This window comes from Delphinapterus leucas, chromosome 16 (genome assembly GCF_059928025.1).
Source record: "Delphinapterus leucas isolate spDelLeu-1000000601 "Yukka" chromosome 16, BTC_Dleu_Yukka2, whole genome shotgun sequence".
Lineage (NCBI taxonomy): Eukaryota > Metazoa > Chordata > Mammalia > Artiodactyla > Monodontidae > Delphinapterus > Delphinapterus leucas.
The window spans coordinates 75,282,639-75,301,198 of NC_143144.1; the positions used below are offsets into that span (position 1 = coordinate 75,282,639).

The 18,560-nt window shown below is 39.4% G+C and overlaps 1 protein-coding gene across 2 annotated transcripts in view; it reads right to left on the minus strand.

Annotated features, from left to right (window-relative positions):
- Positions 1-15,569, minus strand: part of EIF3A (eukaryotic translation initiation factor 3 subunit A) — a 33,443-nt gene extending 17,874 nt beyond the window's left edge. The window contains exons 1-7 of one of the 2 annotated variants that reach the window (XM_022568627.3): positions 15,368-15,569; positions 8,504-8,694; positions 8,213-8,349; positions 7,655-7,818; positions 5,918-6,117; positions 4,506-4,714; positions 2,844-3,015 (exon numbers count right to left, since the gene is read on the minus strand). In XM_022568627.3, coding sequence (XP_022424335.1) covers positions 2,844-3,015; positions 4,506-4,714; positions 5,918-6,117; positions 7,655-7,818; positions 8,213-8,349; positions 8,504-8,694; positions 15,368-15,416 — 1,122 coding nt within the window. In that variant the 5' untranslated portion in view covers positions 15,417-15,569. Of the gene's footprint in view, positions 1-2,843; positions 3,016-4,505; positions 4,715-5,917; positions 6,118-6,232; positions 7,622-7,654; positions 7,819-8,212; positions 8,350-8,503; positions 8,695-15,367 lie in introns of those variants that run through there. The other variant, XM_089898219.1, reaches the window with a different exon arrangement.
- Between the last annotated feature and the right edge of the window lie 2,991 nt (positions 15,570-18,560).

Genomic DNA, 18,560 nt, shown 5'->3' on the forward strand with positions numbered 1-18,560 from the left:
TTTAAGTTTATATTTGAATAGAACTCAACTTCCTTTCACAATAAAGATGCTGCTTGCATAAACCGCCCTCACAAAGGAGACAAAAAAGTGGTATAATTTTATAAACTCCAAAACTGACCATTACCAAACCCTATCTTACCTGTGCTCTAACTACATGCAGTGCATGTGACCTTTATCCTTTACTTGTTGGAAACTGCTAACCCAAAGAGAGAACAACTGCAGCCAACAAACCAACACCCCCAAAGCACAGGAGCACGTACCCTACAGACTAGGTTCCAAACTGAGGCAACTGTTGGCAGATCCCATCTCCAAGACAGGAGGATGTCCACACTCTCGAGCACTCTAGGTTTATCTCCAGTGCAAAATGCGTGCATGACTGATGTCCCACAGCATTTGAATACTTCCCTTGTAAGTGCCCTTGTATGTTTATAGGAATAAGATGTGATACAAGCATTCAAATAAAATTCCCCCAGTCCTGATTTCATTCCTATCAAGAAATTATTCTATAGCCATCATCAAAAAGTCTACAAATAAATCCTGGAGAAGGTGTGGAGAAAAAGGAACCCTCCTGCACTGCTGGTGGGAATGTAAATCGGGGCAGCCACTATGGAGAACAGTATGGAGGTTCCTCAGAAAACTAAAATTAGAATTACCATATGACCCATCAATCCCACTCCTGGGCATATATCTGGGCAAAACTATAATTAAAAATGATACGTCACCCCTATGTTCACAGCTGCACTATCCACAATAGCCAGGACACGGAAACAACCTAAATTTCCATCAACAGATGAATGGATAAAGACGACGTAATACATATATATACATACACACACACACACACACACACACACACACACACACACACAGGAATACTACTCAGCCATACAAAAAACATAATGCCGTTTGCAGCAACATGGATGCAACCAGATTATCATACTAAGTGAAGTCAAAAAGAGAAAGACAAACACCATATGATATCACTTATATGTGGAATCTAAAATATGACACGAATGAACCTATCTATGAAACAGAAACAGACCCACAGAGCATAGACTGGCGGCTGCTGGGGGTGCAGGGTATAGAGACGGACTGGGAGTTTGGGGTTAGCAGATGCAAACTCTTCCATACAGAATAAACAACAAGGTCCTACTATACAGCACAGGGAACTATATTCAGTATCCTGAGATAGGCCATAATGGAAAAGAATATTTTAAAAATGTACATACATGTATAACTGAATCACTTTGCTGTACAGCAAAAATTAACACAACACTGTAAACCAACTACAATTCGATTTAAAATAAATAAATAATTATTCTAGATTTTCCATTTACCACCCCCTCCAAATAGGGAATGTGCTAGACAGGCTACCATAATCTATTAAAGTACATTTCTCTCTAAAATTACTAATTGGCTTTCTGACCTAACAATACCTTATGAACTTGATTAATTTGAGTCTGTTCCTGAGATATTAGAATCATTCTCTTGGTGATTATGAATTTAGTTATATGAACCCAAAACTCAGGTCTCGACCTTGTACATATGGTGAACTCAAGTTAGCTATTCTATTCATCTGGCACCAACCAGTACCTTTCTTTTAAACATTTATCTATGGGTACAATGAGGACCCAGATCTGGATGTCCTGGCTACTGACCCTGATCCCACCAATACTCACCCCTGAATAAGTATCTTTAACATTAAGGTGTGCTATGTACAGACATGGGCTCAAGAGATATGGATTATACTTCCAGTTTGGCACATTTTTCAGTATTTAAAAAATTTTTTGCTAGTAAGACCTCTTCCTAAACACAATGCTGTTGTTTTATAATTTAATTCAGTCCCATAGAAACTTTCCAAAACACAAAGCTGATTTTTGCAAGCGGAAGCAGAATAAAACATGGAGGCATACAAAGACAGAGAAATACTGTTTTAGATATTAAGTTTTTTTATAAAAGTTGACCACAAAGGGAATTTGCCTTGCTACTATACAAAGCAGTATGTTACAAGAGAAAACTGTTGCCATATAAAAATTGTGTTAATTTTTATCTAAATTAATTGACTGCCAGTAAAGTAAGGCCTATTCTCTAATACCTGTCCCTCTTTTTTCTCTTGTCCCAAAGTAATTTGCTGGAGGTGTACCACAATAACCACTAAGTCAGACTATTACTGTTAATCAGAATCTCTAAAATCTAAACTCCTCTAAGAGTGCAAATTCCATTTAAGCATCACTTGCCTGGCATGTAACAGACACTCACGTGATAAATTTCCACGGAATTAAAGATTCCAATGTAAAACATTGTGAAGATACAGAATCTTAGGCTCCATATTCTGAAACTGATTTAGTGAATGCAGTGGGTGAAACCTAGAAATCTGCATTTTAAAAAGTACTTCACAAAATTTCAGTGCATAGCCCTGATTAAGAATCACTGCCTTAGTAACATACAATGAAAGTTTAAAAGAAAAAAGTTGGAAACATTTTAACTGTCCAGAATTGGGCCTAATCTAACTCACATTCTTTCCTAGCCTCATTATCGTATTTCTAACACCTATCAGCTTGATTTTTTTCTATTACCCCTGAACATTCTTGCCCATCATCACTTCTCTTACCAAGTGGCCCATATTATTCCTTGAAGCTAGTCCAAGTCTTGTCTGCTACATCAAATTTAACCCCAGCTCACTCAAGACAAAACACCTCAAATGAACACAGTGTTGACTTACACCAGTGGTTCTCAAAATTGTCCATGCATCAGAATTCCCAGCATTTAATGATCATAAATTATAAAACCTGACCATATAGCTTTCTGTTCAAAGCCATAAGAATGCTAAAACTTATACCAACCATATCGTTAATAAGGCCAATTCGCGTTGGTGGGGCTTGCAGGCCTAGCAGTGTTGCAAGGCGACGCTGTTTTTCAACTATAATGCCGTCCATATCCAGAAGTCGAGCAATATCAGTACGCTCAGGGGTAATGGGGATGGAAAGAGTGGCCAAAAGGACTCTAGTAGACATTCTGGAGAACAAAGTTACAATCTGTTAAATGTGTAAATGTTACTTGATAAGCAGAAAGACACTTCTCTTTAATCCTCTAGTAAAATATGCCACTGATAGAATATGTACACCACCATGGTAAACTGTACTCTCATAAGCATTCGTCAAAGCATGGGATTAATTAAAAGAGAAATGGACTATGCTAAAATGAACACTTGGAGAAGCAGAACTTCATTCACCCGCTTACTACCGTCAATGTCTTCTAGCTATAAAGACTGTGGGTAAAGCGGCAGAACAGACACATTTGCATGCACCCCATACTTCCTTATAAAAACATTTAAGGCAGCTTTTAAAACGAAGGGAAAAATGACAATTAAGAAAGAGGAAAAAATTACAAGGACCATAAGTGAACATAATTATGGAAGGTGGGGGTCAAAAGCTAAAGCTTCCTTAAAACACAAAAGGAAAGTCGGGTTGAATTCAGAGCACCGTAGGACACTAAGGATTGTGCGCTCTGGAGCACAAGAGTCTAGAGTTGGAATCTGAGCTTCACGATTCCCAAGACTGGAACCTTAGGCAAAATACTTCATTTTCTGAGTCACAAGGCTGTTGTGAGGATTAAGGAAAATAACGTACATAGAGCAAGACAGCTTAATGATTATGACAGTACTCTTATAGTATTTTCTAATGGGAGAGTACAGAAACAACAAAGGAAAATCAGGTTTTTTCTTATCCCAAACAGACATGGATTATGTACAGGACAGTGAATGACATAATGAACACTATCCTCAAGAGTTATTTTTTTAAAATACATACTAGAAAAATTCATTTATTTGGTTCCATGTATTGCTTTAAAAGCTAAAAGGAAAACAATCTGGTGTATATATTTCTACTAGAGGCCAAAATAACATGGTCTACCAATAGGATACGGTATGTGAGTTGCCTAAGCCCAACTGAAATGTACAATAAAAATCAAACATGACTGAAAGAAAAGTATCTATGTTAAAAAAATAAAATGGTCTTTAGATTGTTAGGTTATAGACTATCTACATAAAAATACACACACCAAATATTCTATACAGTTAATGTTTTATAGTTGGGAAAAAGTTACTTGATAGAAGTACTCATTTGTTTTGTCTAATTAGTTCCTAGATTCTAAATACCCATACGCGGATAGAAAGCTCATACCTTAACACTGACTTTCCTAATATTCCATTTTCTCAGTTGGAGAGTTATCAGATAAAAGATAGCTACTGAAGACCAAGAATACTGCCCAAGAAGAACCACGTCAAGATATTTTTGGTAGCTACAACTGGAAGGACTGCTACTGGCACCCAGTGGGTAAACCAGGGATGCTGCTGAAGATCCTGAATGCAGTCCCCTCCACAACAAAGAATGAACCAGCCCCAAATGTCAACAGTGCAGAAGCTGAGAAACCCTCATCAAACACTATCATGCCATTTAGAAGTTATTTCTTTCATAATTTCAATACTATCTGATAAAGACTCTTACCTTTGCATCTCTTCTTGTGTAAGATTCTTTCTCATTTCTCTAGATAAATGATAAAGACGATGGAGTGTAGATGCATGAAAAAGAGCATTTCCAGATTTCCAAAACACAGTTGAGACTTTGTTATAATAATTTGCCATCAACTGAGGTTTGGGCGGTTTTTTAGACAAGGAGAATAGCCCATGAATATCTTCCACAGCTTTGAATGCTTCCTAAAATTAGTGGTACAAATTACAGTCATTGCATTCTAAACAAACAAACAAATCTAGCTCAAATCTCTTTATGAAACTTAAAATACAGAACACAAGAATAAAAATGGCAAATAAAATGCCTTCATGTGTGGTTGGTTCTCTTTATTCGTCTGTAATTCAATATCTGATATATTTCAGAAAAACATCACAATTACAAAAACACTAAATCCTTAAACTGCTTAAAGTAGATTGCCCAAACTTTTTAAAAAAATATGCATATTATCATACTGCTTGAGGGAATATATATTTTAATCTCAAAGGATATAAAACACAATATAGAGGTTATTTGAGTGATAAAGATAATGGATATTTTCTCCCTTTTACTTATCTATTTTTCCTATACTAAGCGTGTTTACTTGTCTTCTATTGAACTTTTTTTCCTCTTTAGTTCATCAGACAGTATTCCAAGGGTGTACCCTACAGAAAAGGAAAATATGGGGAGAGAGCGGGAAATCACATTTCCACTTGGCTGAAAAACTACCAATTTTTAGTTTCTTCCTCTGCAATTTCAATTAGATTTGGTGGGGGAATCAAATATATAAAAACAATTCATGTGAAAATGTCTTTGCAGAATTCTTAGAGTAAAAAGGCCATGCTGAGGACAAGATTCCCAACACCACTGGGATCTCCAATGTATGATATTCACTGTGCATAGCTTACTAAGTCAGGGCAGCACTGAAATATCTAGGAGATAATCTAGTGCAGTGCTTCTGTAGCTCTCTGCGGTAAAGGACAAGTTCATCTTTGTCATTTCTAACCTGTTGCCACCAATACTTTTATAAAATACAATAAAATTACTACAAAAATAAGATGGAAAGATGAACTTAGACTTTTTTTTAATCAGAGTAAACAGACACAAAACCACCATGAAACTTCTTTTAAAAATTTTGTAAATGCATATCCTCCAAGCATTAAGCCATACTTTGAGCACTGAGGTCTGAAAAAGATTACATGATTTGGCTCAGAACTGACAGCAGGCATCAAGAACCAAAATATCTGCGACTTCCTGTCCAGAACTGTTCCTACTCCATTAGACAACCTTAAATTTGTCACCTATCTATTGAAATTAACCAACAGATTATCAAGATGCAGATACTCATTAAGAAAAAAAAGGTAATATGGGCTGTTATTACTACAAAGAAAAGCTAACAGTTCACAACATACCTGCCACAATTCCATGCTGATAGCACTGTCCAACTGAACAAGCCTGGTTTCCAAATGCATGGACTGGCTCTCTGGATTATTAAGATTGATTGCTGTACTTTGGTTATGGTGGCGTTGAATCTGAGACAAGTGCATTCTCAAGTTGTCACACAGCTTACGGAATTCAGCCTTACGGGTATATTGGAGGCAGAATTTGAAAGCTATAAGCATAAGTGTAAAATATATTAGGTACTTTCCACCATCAACTTAAGTATTTGAATAGGTTTTATTTCATATACTAAGGTCAGTTATTTTAACAAGATTTACGAAACTCACCATCAGTCTTTAGAAGTGATCAGAGTCATAACTCACTTCATGTGCCCTGACCACCTTTTAGACATAGTCATCAGTCCTGGTCTAGGACTAAAATACGGTTCTGGGAGAGTTTACAAAAGGAAGCCATTCAAATTTAGGTCTAGGAGGGACTCACCTTTCAAACACTTCAAACCCTAAAAGAGCAAAAAAATTCTGGTCTGAAATACAATGAACTTTCCTATCTAAGTTACTAGAAAACAAGCTTTTGCACTAATTAAAACTAAATAATACAAATTGGGGGTGTGTGGTAACCTAATTTCAACTGTGTACACAGATGTGCAAATGAAGTACTTGCTCCACCATTAAAATACATAGTCATTTTCTACTGTCAAAAATGCAATACTGGGCTTCCCTGGTGGCGCAGTGGTTGAGAGTCCGCCTGCCGATGCAGGGGACACGGGTTCGTGCCCCGGTCCGGGAAGATCCCACATGCCGTGGAGCGGCTGGGCCCGTGAGTCATGGCCGCTGAGGCTGTGCGTCCGGAGCCTGTGCTCCGCAATGGGAGAGGCCACAACAGTGAGAGGCCCGCATACCACAAAAAAAAAAAAAAAAGCTATGCTAAAATAACTTTTGTCCTTCCCCTAAAAAAGAGTATTTCTATTTCAAAGGATGCAGTTTAACTACAAGTTAATATTTATCTCAACTGTCATCAAAAAGCCCTAGCTTGTGTTAATGAAAATTCACATATGCTAGCCATAATGAAACAGATCAGCCAATCAGCCCCATATTAAAAAGAATGGCAACACCTGCTTGTGCCTAAGGCCAAAGTAAGAAAAAGCCAAGAGCCACTCTCAAGTCACTTACAGTTAAAAGGCTGCATTGACAGTAAGGCAAAAAGACAAGATTAGGAAAACAGACTTAACACAGTTCTTCAGATTAAAAGTGCATGCAGTATTAACTACTAGATACTTTTTATGATGATCCTGAGTCATCAAGGTTTAGTTCTATATTCAGTAACACTGTTTAAGAAAGGAAAAATATATAGTTTTTCATAGAATCATGTAAGTCTTCTGGACCTTAAAAAGACTTCAGAAACCCTGTACATGGTTAAGTAGCTTGCCAAAGAATATGTTGTAGAGTCAAAAGTAGAACTCAAGTTTGCCAGAAAGCAATCAAAAAGTTAAGTTTATCTTTTCAGTCACTTGGAAAATTCCAAAATGACTTTAAAAGGTGTTTCAGACATCAGTGGAATATAGAGAAATACCTTGACTAATGAAACAAGTTTCTTATAATCATTTATATAATATTCAAATGAATGCTAATCATCTACAACAATAAAAACTATGTAAAATAAGTACTACAGAGAAAAGGAGGTTAACTTTAACAGTTAATCTTTTGCAAAACCTATCCCTAAGTCAACTTTCAAATCAGTTCTTGTTTTACCTTGTTGGGCAATATCATGGTAGAGACGCTCTACTCTAGAATTGTTTCGAAGAAGGTCCAAACACTGTCTGTATGATTCCCACAGGAATTTAACCCATGGAGTTAAAAGTAATCTGTCGGTACGATCCTGAGTGTCTTCACCACTTACAGCACTTAGGAGAACACTACAAAAATATTTAAAAACATTGAAAACAATTTTAGACATGGTTTCCTACTTTGCCATATGATTATAAAACCAAAACCAAAATTGATCATTATAAAATAGTTTAAATGTTTACTACAACTCTGGACACACTGTAAAGCTATCACTTAGTGTCAAAGTATTTGAATTCCCAACCTGTATTACAGCCATTTAAATTAGTATACACCCTCCTATCTGATGGTTGTAATTTTCCACCTTTATGAACTTTGAATAGTACATGACTTAAGGTTACCATACATTTAAAACTTCAAAGATAAGCATTCTTTCTAGCAAACATCTACTTCAAATGGGTATGATGGAGACACATGTAAAGAAAAACAGTGAGAAAAATTTACTTAGCAATTTAACCCACACACCTCTCAGGAGTTTGAATATTATCCAGATCTTCTATGTCTAAGACCATCTGCTGGGATTCTTCTTTAGCAGCTTCAGTTTTCTCCTCTGCCAATTTCAAGTATGCCCTAACAACATCCTCCAGAGATTTGATGTTCACCTAGACAAAATAAATAAATAAAACTTTCCCCAACAAACCATAAAATATTTTAAAAGCAAACTTTATGATATAAAACATAATAACTTTCAGAGGCAAACTCCTCTGAAAATTACTAAAAGCACTTAGTAAAACATAAAAACCCAGCTGTTCATACCTGTTGACAAATGTTCTTATACTGATATAAGCCTTCTTTAGCCAAGTGGCTCTTGCGAAGATCCACACAAAGTTCCAAGTATTTCAACATAATTGGCTCGTGTATCTTTTGCCATGTTCTATGTTTCTTACTTTTCATAACATCGTAAAGAACGTCCAAAGCAGGCTGCTTTTTGCCAACTTCAAGAAATTCTGGAAAAGTAATTCAGGAGAATTAAAATCAGTTATGTATACTATATAAATGCCTAAATCTTGCTTTTTAATTTGGCTGTTTTAGTTTCTGAACCTATTACCATCTCTTTTGAGGTCAAATTTATTTTATTTATTTATTTTTTACATCTTTATTGGAGTATAACTGCTTTACAATGGTGTGTTAGTTTCTGCTTTATAACAAAGTGAATCAGTTACACATATACATATGTTCCCATATCTCTTCCCTCTTGTGTCTCCCTCCCTCCCACCCTCCCTATCCCACCCCTCCAGGCGGTCACAAAGCACTGAGCTGATCTCCCTGTGCTATGTGGCTGCTTCCCACTAGCTATCTATTTTACGTTTGGTAGTGTATATACGTCCATGCCACTCTCTCGCTTTGTCACAGCTTACCGTTCCCCCTCCCCATATCCTCAAGTCCATTCTCTAGTAGGTCTGTGTCTTTATTCCTGTCTTACCCCTAGGTTCTTCATGACATTTTTTTTTTCTTCTTAAATTCCATATATATGTGTTAGCATACGGTATTTGTCTTTCTCTTTCTGACTTACTTCACTCTGTATGACAGACTCTAGGTCCATCCATCTCATTACAAATAGCTCAATTTTGTTTCTTTTTATGGCTGAGTAATATTCCATTGTATATATGTGCCACATCTTCTTTATCCATTCAGCCGATGATGGACACTTAGGTTGTTTCCATCTCCGGGCTATTGTAAATAGAGCTGCAATGAACATTTTGGTACATGACTCTTTTTGAATTATGGTTTTCTCAGGGTATATGCCCAGTAGTGGGATTGCTGGGTCATATGGTAGTTCTATTTGTAGTTTTTTAAGGAACCTCCGTACTGTTCTCCATAGTGGCTATACCAATTCACATTCCCACCAACAGTGCAAGAGGGTTCCCTTTTCTCCACACCCTCTCCAGCATTTATTGTTTCTAGATTTTTTGATGATGGCTCAAATTTATTTTTGACTTCTAAAGCTATGCCAAAATTATCCAAGGTAAAACAATGAAAAATTAATACTATCTCAAATATGACCTACAGGTAAAACTAGATTTCACTCAATTCCTCTGTACCAATTATATCTTTCTAAGATATTTTAAAGTTCCAGAAATTCAAGTCATGAGGGAAAACAATCTCCCCCTTGTACATGCAGAAAAATCAAGTATAACTTCGGTCACAATGATCTGGCTGATGAAATTTTTGTTAGTTTATGTTAAGACTTGAGGCAGAAAAAACAAGTTAGATTGACTTTTTTCCTTTACAATCTATTGACTGTGTGGGTCTATTTCTGGGCTCTATAGTTATCATTCTCTATTGCTCTGTCTAGTCTTTGGCCAATACCTCACTGTCTTGATTACTGTAGCCATATAGAAAAGTCTTCAAATCAAGTAGGGTGAGTACTCCAACTTTGTTCTTCAGTATTGTGTTGGCTATACAACACCTTTTGCCTTTCCACATAAACTTCAGAATTAGCTGTAGATACCTACAGAACAGCTCATGGGGACTTCCCTCGTGGCCCAGTGATTAAGAATCCGCCTTCCAATGCAGGGGACGTGGGTTTGATCCCTGGTTCAGGAACTAAGATCCCACACGCCACAGGGCAACTAAATCCGAGCGCTGCAACTACTGAGGCTGCACGCTCTGGAGCCCACGCACCACAATGAAAGAGAAGTCCACATGCTGCAAGGAAAGATCCCACATGCCGCAACTAAGACCCAGCCAAATAAATAAAATAAATAAGTTAAAAAAAAAAAAAAAGAAAGCTCACTGGGATCTCATTGAATCTATATAACAAGTTTGGAAAAACTGACAACAGTATTTACTCTTCCAATCCATGAGCACAGAATATCATTTCACTTATTTATCCCAGTCTAAACATGAGAAACATATTGAGACAAATCCCAGCTGAGAGAGAAAATACCTGACCAATACTGCTCAAAACCGTCAAGGCCATCAACAAACCTAAGAAACTGTCACAACCAAGAGGAGCCTAAGGAGACAACTAAATGTAATGTGGTATCCTAGATGGGATCCTGGAATACAAAAGGGACATTAGGAAAAGCTGAGGAAATATGAACAAAGTATGGACTTTCCTTAATAACAATGTAACAGCATTGATTCATTAATTGTGAAAAATATACCACACAGATGTAAGATATTCATTAATAGGAGAATCTTTGTGTGGTGTATATGGGATCCCTCTGTACTATATGATAATTCTGTAAATCTCAAATTTCTAAAATTAAGTTTATTTTTTAATTGGGAAAGAAAAATAGAACGTAGAGCAAAGAAATGTATACTCTTTTAAAATTCACCACCTAAACCTGAAGGCATGTACATGGCAATATTTCAAAATCAGTTCCAATCTTAGGTATGTTGCTCGTTTTGAAACTCAATCAAAAGCAAAGTCTCCTCTATCACATTATTTCTGACCAAGGTTAAAATTTATATTTTTTCTCATCTTATTTTCTTTTGTATACTTAATAGACTAGGGGGTGGTATTTTTCTGGTTATGTTCAACTTAAAACTCAGTAACTGGCAAATTTCACACACAGAAAAATCTCTCCACTGAACATTTGAAAAATAATTTGGCAGAACTAAACACTAGTTTACACTATAAAAAACTTAAAACATCTGTTTTTTAAAATCATTGTTTACTTTCCTAAGGAAAAAAAAATCCTTGACAAGAAATTCTTTTAAGTGTTAACCTAACAATGTATAACATTTTCTAACATTAACTGTGCTAGGCAAACAGATAAAAATGTCTCTTATTTGGAGGATTTACTAGATCTACAGATTTAGTGGGTAACTCTGTTATTTCTTCTCCCAATTATCATATCTTTCAGGAATGCTGTTTCTAAACATTCCTTCCTCCCGGAAAACTACAAACAATATTCCAACTCTAGTATATTAAAAAGCTTGCACAGGATAAATCACAAAACATACTGAACTTAGTATCTTTAACACAATATCCTACATCATCCCATATTATATCAAATCATATTCCTTACAGGCAAATGAATATAAACCCCTCTTCAATACTTCAACAGTCTCAATGTCAAACCTGCCAATATGACAGAAAGGCCATTTTCAGTTGAGTCAATTTTATTACCTCCCCCCAAATAAATCCTACAAAATTAAACAAAGATGTAATACAACTAGATACTTTGTTGAAACAAGCCTTTTCTATTTTAAGGGGAGGACCTACCCATCTTCTTCCTGGAGCATGCACAGATTATTTTAAAATCCAACAGTACTTTAAATGCTTTTCAAAACTGACATACACAGTTTCTATCAGCCAAAAATTGGGGAGGAAATGTTTTTAAATTTATCCTTTACATTAAGAATATCACAGCAGCACACCAAAATGACCTATTATAACTTATTATATCCAATTCCCAAACTTATGCTGAGGATTTAAATCCTATACTACCATATATAAACACTGTCAACGCAATACAGATGTGGTGACAAAATATTAAACTGTCAAAAATTAATTCACTTTCCCAATATCTTATTTTTAAATTCGTGTGGTATCTTAATGTCATTTAAAAAAAACAAAGTCTTGTTCAGTGATACAACTAAAAGTACTTTTCATTTCCTCAACAGCCAATCAAAATTTAGGATTCCAAATTCAATACTTTCAAACTCTGAAACAATAGTTTCATAAAAGCCAAAGCAAATGCATTAAAAAATAATTTTTCATAGGACCATCACCACCACCAAGAAAAAAAGGAAAACATGGATACCAGGCAAGGATGTTTTTAAAAGAAAACACTGAAATGGAAAGAAGTTTCTCATGATGATCCATGTTGGTGAGTTCCTGTCTTTATCCTAACTGATATCTGAGGATATAGTTTAGATGATCCTCTGAATCATCTAATTAAGGGGAAAATAAGTTTTTGAGGCTGGAAAAAACTATCACACACTAAAACCGCTACTGCAAAATTTACAGAAATGTTCATTTCCAGATTGATATTTTTGAAATAAAAATTAAAATCTGGAATTACCAACTATTACTAGGAGGGTGGGCATTCTGAGTTTACCTTTAAGACACCATGAATGAAACTATGTGTCTACCTATAAAGAAAAACTTTAGGTCAACCCTTCAATTTTACTAGTTTATTTGTGCACCGGACCAAGTAGATAAGCTATAATGTTACACAATTTGTAGGTTTATTAACAACTTCATTTTTAAGTCACTGGTTGTAGAGTGTAAGTTAAAAAGCTGTTACAGGGTCAGAAGCAACTGATTTGGCACTACTTAACAATATAAACCGGAAAAGGGCTTTTTCCAAATGATTCTGGGGAATGAATTTCTTGCCTGTAACTGCTGGGCCAAGTTCTCATTTTCCTGGATGACTGTTTTCCAATTGTTTCCAAAAATATTGCTCTGATAAAATATTCTACACTTAAATTTATTCATGTTTTATTAGGATAACATAATGGATGAGGTCCAGATGTGATTGAGATTACCAATGTTATAGATAAATGAGATTATTTCCATTAAAATAAAATGTGCTTTGATCATCCTATTTAAAGTTTTGTAAGCAGTGTCATTTGCCATCCACATTCTGCTCTTTGACACTAAGACAGGATCTCTCTGTTCACAAGATCAAAGGTACAGAAATTACTACTTGAGAGGTAAGGCATCTCTACCATCCTACGCTCATCCTACACTTTAAAGGGGCCTTTTTGAAAAACTACATTAACAAAATTCAAGTTTCCACCTCCATCTCAGTGTCCCTTTCTCATCTTGCCTACTTTAATTTCTGACATTTTCCCCATATTGCCCTCCATGAATCAAATCTATTTCAACTTAGAAATTGTGAGAAAAGATTTAAGATTTGTTACATATCATATATCCCTTCTAATTTAAAAAAATTACTAACATATTAAGTTCATAAAAAGATTCAGAAGGGAGGAGCAAAGGAAACACGGCCTGAACACATCAAATGTGTAATATTTAGGCCATTGAGATTACAGTGCTTTAGCCAATTAACATGGGGGAAAAATGTTTGTTGGTCAAGCATTCAAATGACTCTAAAACAGATCTGCAGAAGCAATTACAGCAGTAATTTCACCCAAGTCATTTGGTATGCCACAATATAATTCTCTAAGTTTCAAAACATCAAAAAAAATTTTTTTCCCTAACTTTGCTAGCTCATTTTGTAGGGTTAAATTTCCATCTCAATCTATTTTCTTTCCTATAAATTAATCAACATCTGTAAACTTCTTGCCTGTTCTGACTATTAGATGGAGAATTAAAATGGGTGATCAGATCAAAGTTGTAGTTTCAATTGTTTTTAAAACAATTACTCTATTCCACAGAATATGGCACTATCCTATTTCACAGACTGTTACTTCTCCCCGAAATTCTTACTTCTAGTTAAAATAACAAGCATGTGACAAACAGACCTCTGGTCGCGACAGATTATCAGTAGTATCAATTGTATGTACTGACTGAAATTGACCTTTTCCTAAGAGGATTTTCAAACAAACTAACAAAATAAGCTTCACAAGCATAAAAGCTTAACAGACACGGCATATCCACCTACAACATGGATAAGATCCAAAACTTGTTTGGATGGAAGAAGGGTGAAACTAAGAGCAATGAACGCCCGTAACACTTACAAACCCTAAATAAAAAAGTGTTTAAAGACCAGAGGCACGTATAATACATTTGCACCCCCATAATGCCAACGTAATAAAAGCCTCTTGAATAGACTGGTACAAGCACAAGGTTTCCCAGAAGCGCCATAAGTTTTCCCATAAGCACACATATGTAAATAAAAATCGCAAGTAGCAGCGCCGTAGTGAAAAAATCGACTGATCTGGAAGAGACCTTAGTTTTAGGCTCCTAGCTCAACAACTAACTCCCAGAGTGACCTTGGGCAAACCAGACTCCCTAGGCCTCACTTTCGTTATCTTTGATAGAGAACTTGAACTCCCTCTTACAGTATTAACTCTGTTCCAACTTCCTGTGATTCGGAGTAGGCTTCTGAGCTGCCAATAATCAATGCCAAAAAAAATAGGAAACGGGTTAAATGGGTCAGAGTCCCCGAAGCGGAGATAGTGGTCAGACGAGAGGGTAAGTGGACCCTGACCCCGCAAAGCGCGGGGCTGGATTCGGGGGGTGCCGAGCTGTCTGCGGGAGGGCCGGAGGTAGGACTGCCCGGCTCCGGGCCCGGCGGGAGGTGGAGCCGAGGTTCTGGCGTGCATTGTCCCCGGGAGGGAGCCATATTTCCTCCTCCCCGGCACTCCCAGATGGCGGCCGGGGGCGCGGGGCCGAAGCTGAAAGCCCCGTGGTCTGGAGGACCAAGCGGAGGCGGGCGGGAGGGAGAAGCTCGGGCCCGGGTAGGCCTGTCTCGGGAGCCGCGGCCCCGAGACTCACCCGGCGGCGGCGGCGGCAGCGGCGGGAGGGACGGGCCCTCGAGCGACGGTTCCCTGCTCCGCGCCTCCCACCCCCCCGTCGGTTGGAGTGAGAAGGGACACCATGCCCAACCACGGCCTGAGTCGGCGGCGGGCAGGCCGCATCGGCCTCCTGTGCAGCCGCAGCTGAGCGGCGAAGCAGCGAGAAGCTGGCCCGGGCGCCTCGACTTCCGAGGCCTCGGGCCGCCCCAGTCCGGCGCGCCCTGATCCCCTACTCACCGTTGGCGCGTTTAAGGGCATTTTCCGGCCTCTGGAAATAGGCCGGCATCTTGGCGGCAGGCTCAGCTCACCCGGCGTCAGCGAACTCCTTAGGGGCCCGGGCTAGGAGAGGAGACGAAGGGGTAGCAGCGCAAGGCTCCACGCGCCTCGCCAGCAGTAGCCCGCGCCCAGCCGGCCAGAGACGGAAAGGAAAGAGCCACGTGACCCCCGCGCGGCGGCACCGCCGCCGCCTAGGCCCCGGATGTAGGGGCGGGCCTTCGCCCGCGCACCGCCCCTCCTCGCGCGCAGGCGCGTTGGCCGCACGCCTGCCGGTTGACGTGGCGCCGGCAGAAGTCTTCCTAGCTTTCTGGCTGCACCTGGGAAATCCGCGGGGAAATGTTAGAGAGCCGGTTCTCCGCCACCTCACTCTTCGTGCGACAATCTGGGTGGGAAAGGTGAGATTTGGGTCAGAGCTTCTGTCTGGAGGGAAGGCACAGATTCTTCTTTTACCATGACTTGTGCGGAGTCATACAAAGTTAACTCTCAGGTCCCATCCGCCTAGAGAATGTCTTGGCTTGACTGAGTTAAAATGCCGAATTTATTCATTTAACACAGATGCTTTGAGCAGGTATCGTTAGGGCCAGCGATGTTCACCACTGGAGATAGTGGTGACCTGTCACAGCCCGGACTAGTATGGGGAGGAGGGTTGTAATAAGTAACTTAAACAAATAAGCAAGCTTATTTCATACCTAGGTAAAATTTTAAAACTGGGGACACAGAGATTGCCTGGGCCCTCAGAGATAGATGAGTACACAATGAGGGTCAAGATAGGATCTTTTCTGGGCCTGGAGAAAAGCATAAATACTTGCTGTTGATTAATGCTCAGTAGAAAACAAGCAACCTAAGTATACTAAAAGCCACTCAGGAAGTGGCAAACGGAAGTAATCAGGGTGATAAAGGTTTTTTCCCTAATCAAGCTACTTTTGTACTATATATGACTGGATAATTTCTCTAATACAGTGTTTTGGAGGGCTTTTCTGACTTGAGTGGAATAAATATGATTCTCAAAAAAACAGTTGTTGGGCTTCCCTGGTGGCGCAGTGGTTGAGAGTCCGCCTGCCGATGCAGGGGACACGGGTTCGTGCCCTGGTCCGGAAAGATCCCACGTGCCACGGAGTGGCTGGGCCCCGTGAGCCGTGGCCGCTGAGCTGCGCGTCCGGAACCTGTGCTCCGCAATGGGAGAGGCCACAACAGTGAGAGGCCCGCGTACCGCAAAAAAAAAAAAAAAACAGTTGTTAAGGGCACAACTGAAGTACTACATTATACATATTTGCAACATAATGTCTTACAGTTTTAAAATAAGTATAACGTTTTACAGTTTACTGAAATGCTTTCACATTCATTGTTTTGTTTACAAGAATACTGTAATGAAGGTATTTATAATGACGAACATAATAAATTTCAGGGGTAAACCAAGGTTCACATTTATACATTCGTTCAACAAACTACGTCATATTATCAACAAACCATTACTATGTGCCAGGCTGAGGAGGTAAATACCCGATAGGTAGGTACACAGCAGTTGAACAGGACAGACTTGGTTCCTGCCTTCTCAGACTTTGCAGTCTAGAGAGAGGAAGATTTGAACGCTCATCAGAAGCTCCGTGGAGGGAATTCCTTGGCAGTACAGTGGTTAGGACTCCGTGCTTTCACCACCCAGGGCCTGGGTTCAGTCCCCGGTCAGGGAACTAAGATCCCACAAGGCTGAAAAAAAAAAAAAGAAGCCACGTGGAAATGGAGACACCACTCCAGTCCAGGCCCCCATCGTCTCTCTAGGCCCATCTCTCCGCACACTCAGTGTCTTTTCAGTGCCCGAAACAGCCGTCTCCTACCTCCAACCCAGCGCATGCGATCACTTCACTTGGAAATTCACCACTGCCCATTCCTTGCTCTGGCAACAATCACCTATACATGTCACTTCTGCCAGGATTCTTCCCTGGCCCCCAGATAAGTTTAGGTGCCAAGGCATTGAGCGCCAGTAACATCCTCTCTTAACACTGACCATACTTCAGTGTAATTACTTGCAGACTGTAAGTTCAGAGAGGGGAAGGACCATATTTGTGTTGTTCACCACTGTATCCCCAATGCCTGGCAAGGCATCAGGTAGACAAGATACTCTCAAAAAATGCTGGAGAGAGAAATGAATAAATCCTTACATAAATATTTATATAATACATTTTCCTACCTTACACATGGGGAGGTAACAAGTTTAAAGGCCAATGTGTGTCACGCTTCATTCATAGAGCATCTCCCCATCTACACGGAGCGCTCGATATCCCTAAGCCTCAGCATGCAAATAGTAAAGAAGAAACAAGAATGTTCTTCACCCAAAGCTCCTAATGGCACTGATTCTGAACCTCCAGTTGTGCCAAAGTTCACTCATGATTTTCTGAGGTCAGTGCTCAAAGATACCATGCTTTCCTGCACATATATATACCGCCCCTCCCCAACCCCCCCCCCACTGTTACCTGACTAACTCCTGCTAGTACTTCAAGCTTCAGCCCAAAGGCTTCCTCTGCAAAGCCTTTTCTGCCAGCGGGGGCCCTACCCAACTTCCCCTTTGCCTGTGCTCTTTGTTCAGGCCACCGTTAACTCCATCACTGGGGCCAGCCCTGAGCACTCTGCTGCCCCTGCCACCTTGTCAAGGGGTGGCTGTGTTCCTCCATCAAACCACTGGTGCCTGGAGGTAACCAGTGACCGACTAGCTCTTCCCACTAGCTACTTCCAGAGCGTGCTCTCTCTCTTTCTCTCTCCTCCCTTAAATTCTGAGTTTTGACATTCATGCCATCAGTCTAGGCCACATGTGATTCCTCCGCACTGCAGTCCTCTACAGGCATCTTCAGGACCCAGGTCACATTCCCTCATTCCTTGGCTCTTAGTTCTGGCTCCCTGTCACTCTCTCCAACACCACCATCGTAATGATTCGTGGGCTCTATACCCTTGTATCAGTAAATGATCCTGGCCACCTGGCCTTCACTATGTGTCCTCTACCTGAGCTCAGCCACTCACACATGGTGATACCCTAGAGTCTAGACCAAGAGTCAGCACACTTTTTCTATAAAGGGCCAGGTAGTAATTATTTTAGGCTTTGCAGGCCAGGAAGCAATGTCTTCAATTATTGGAGCAACTGTTCTTACTAAAAGGATAATAGTCT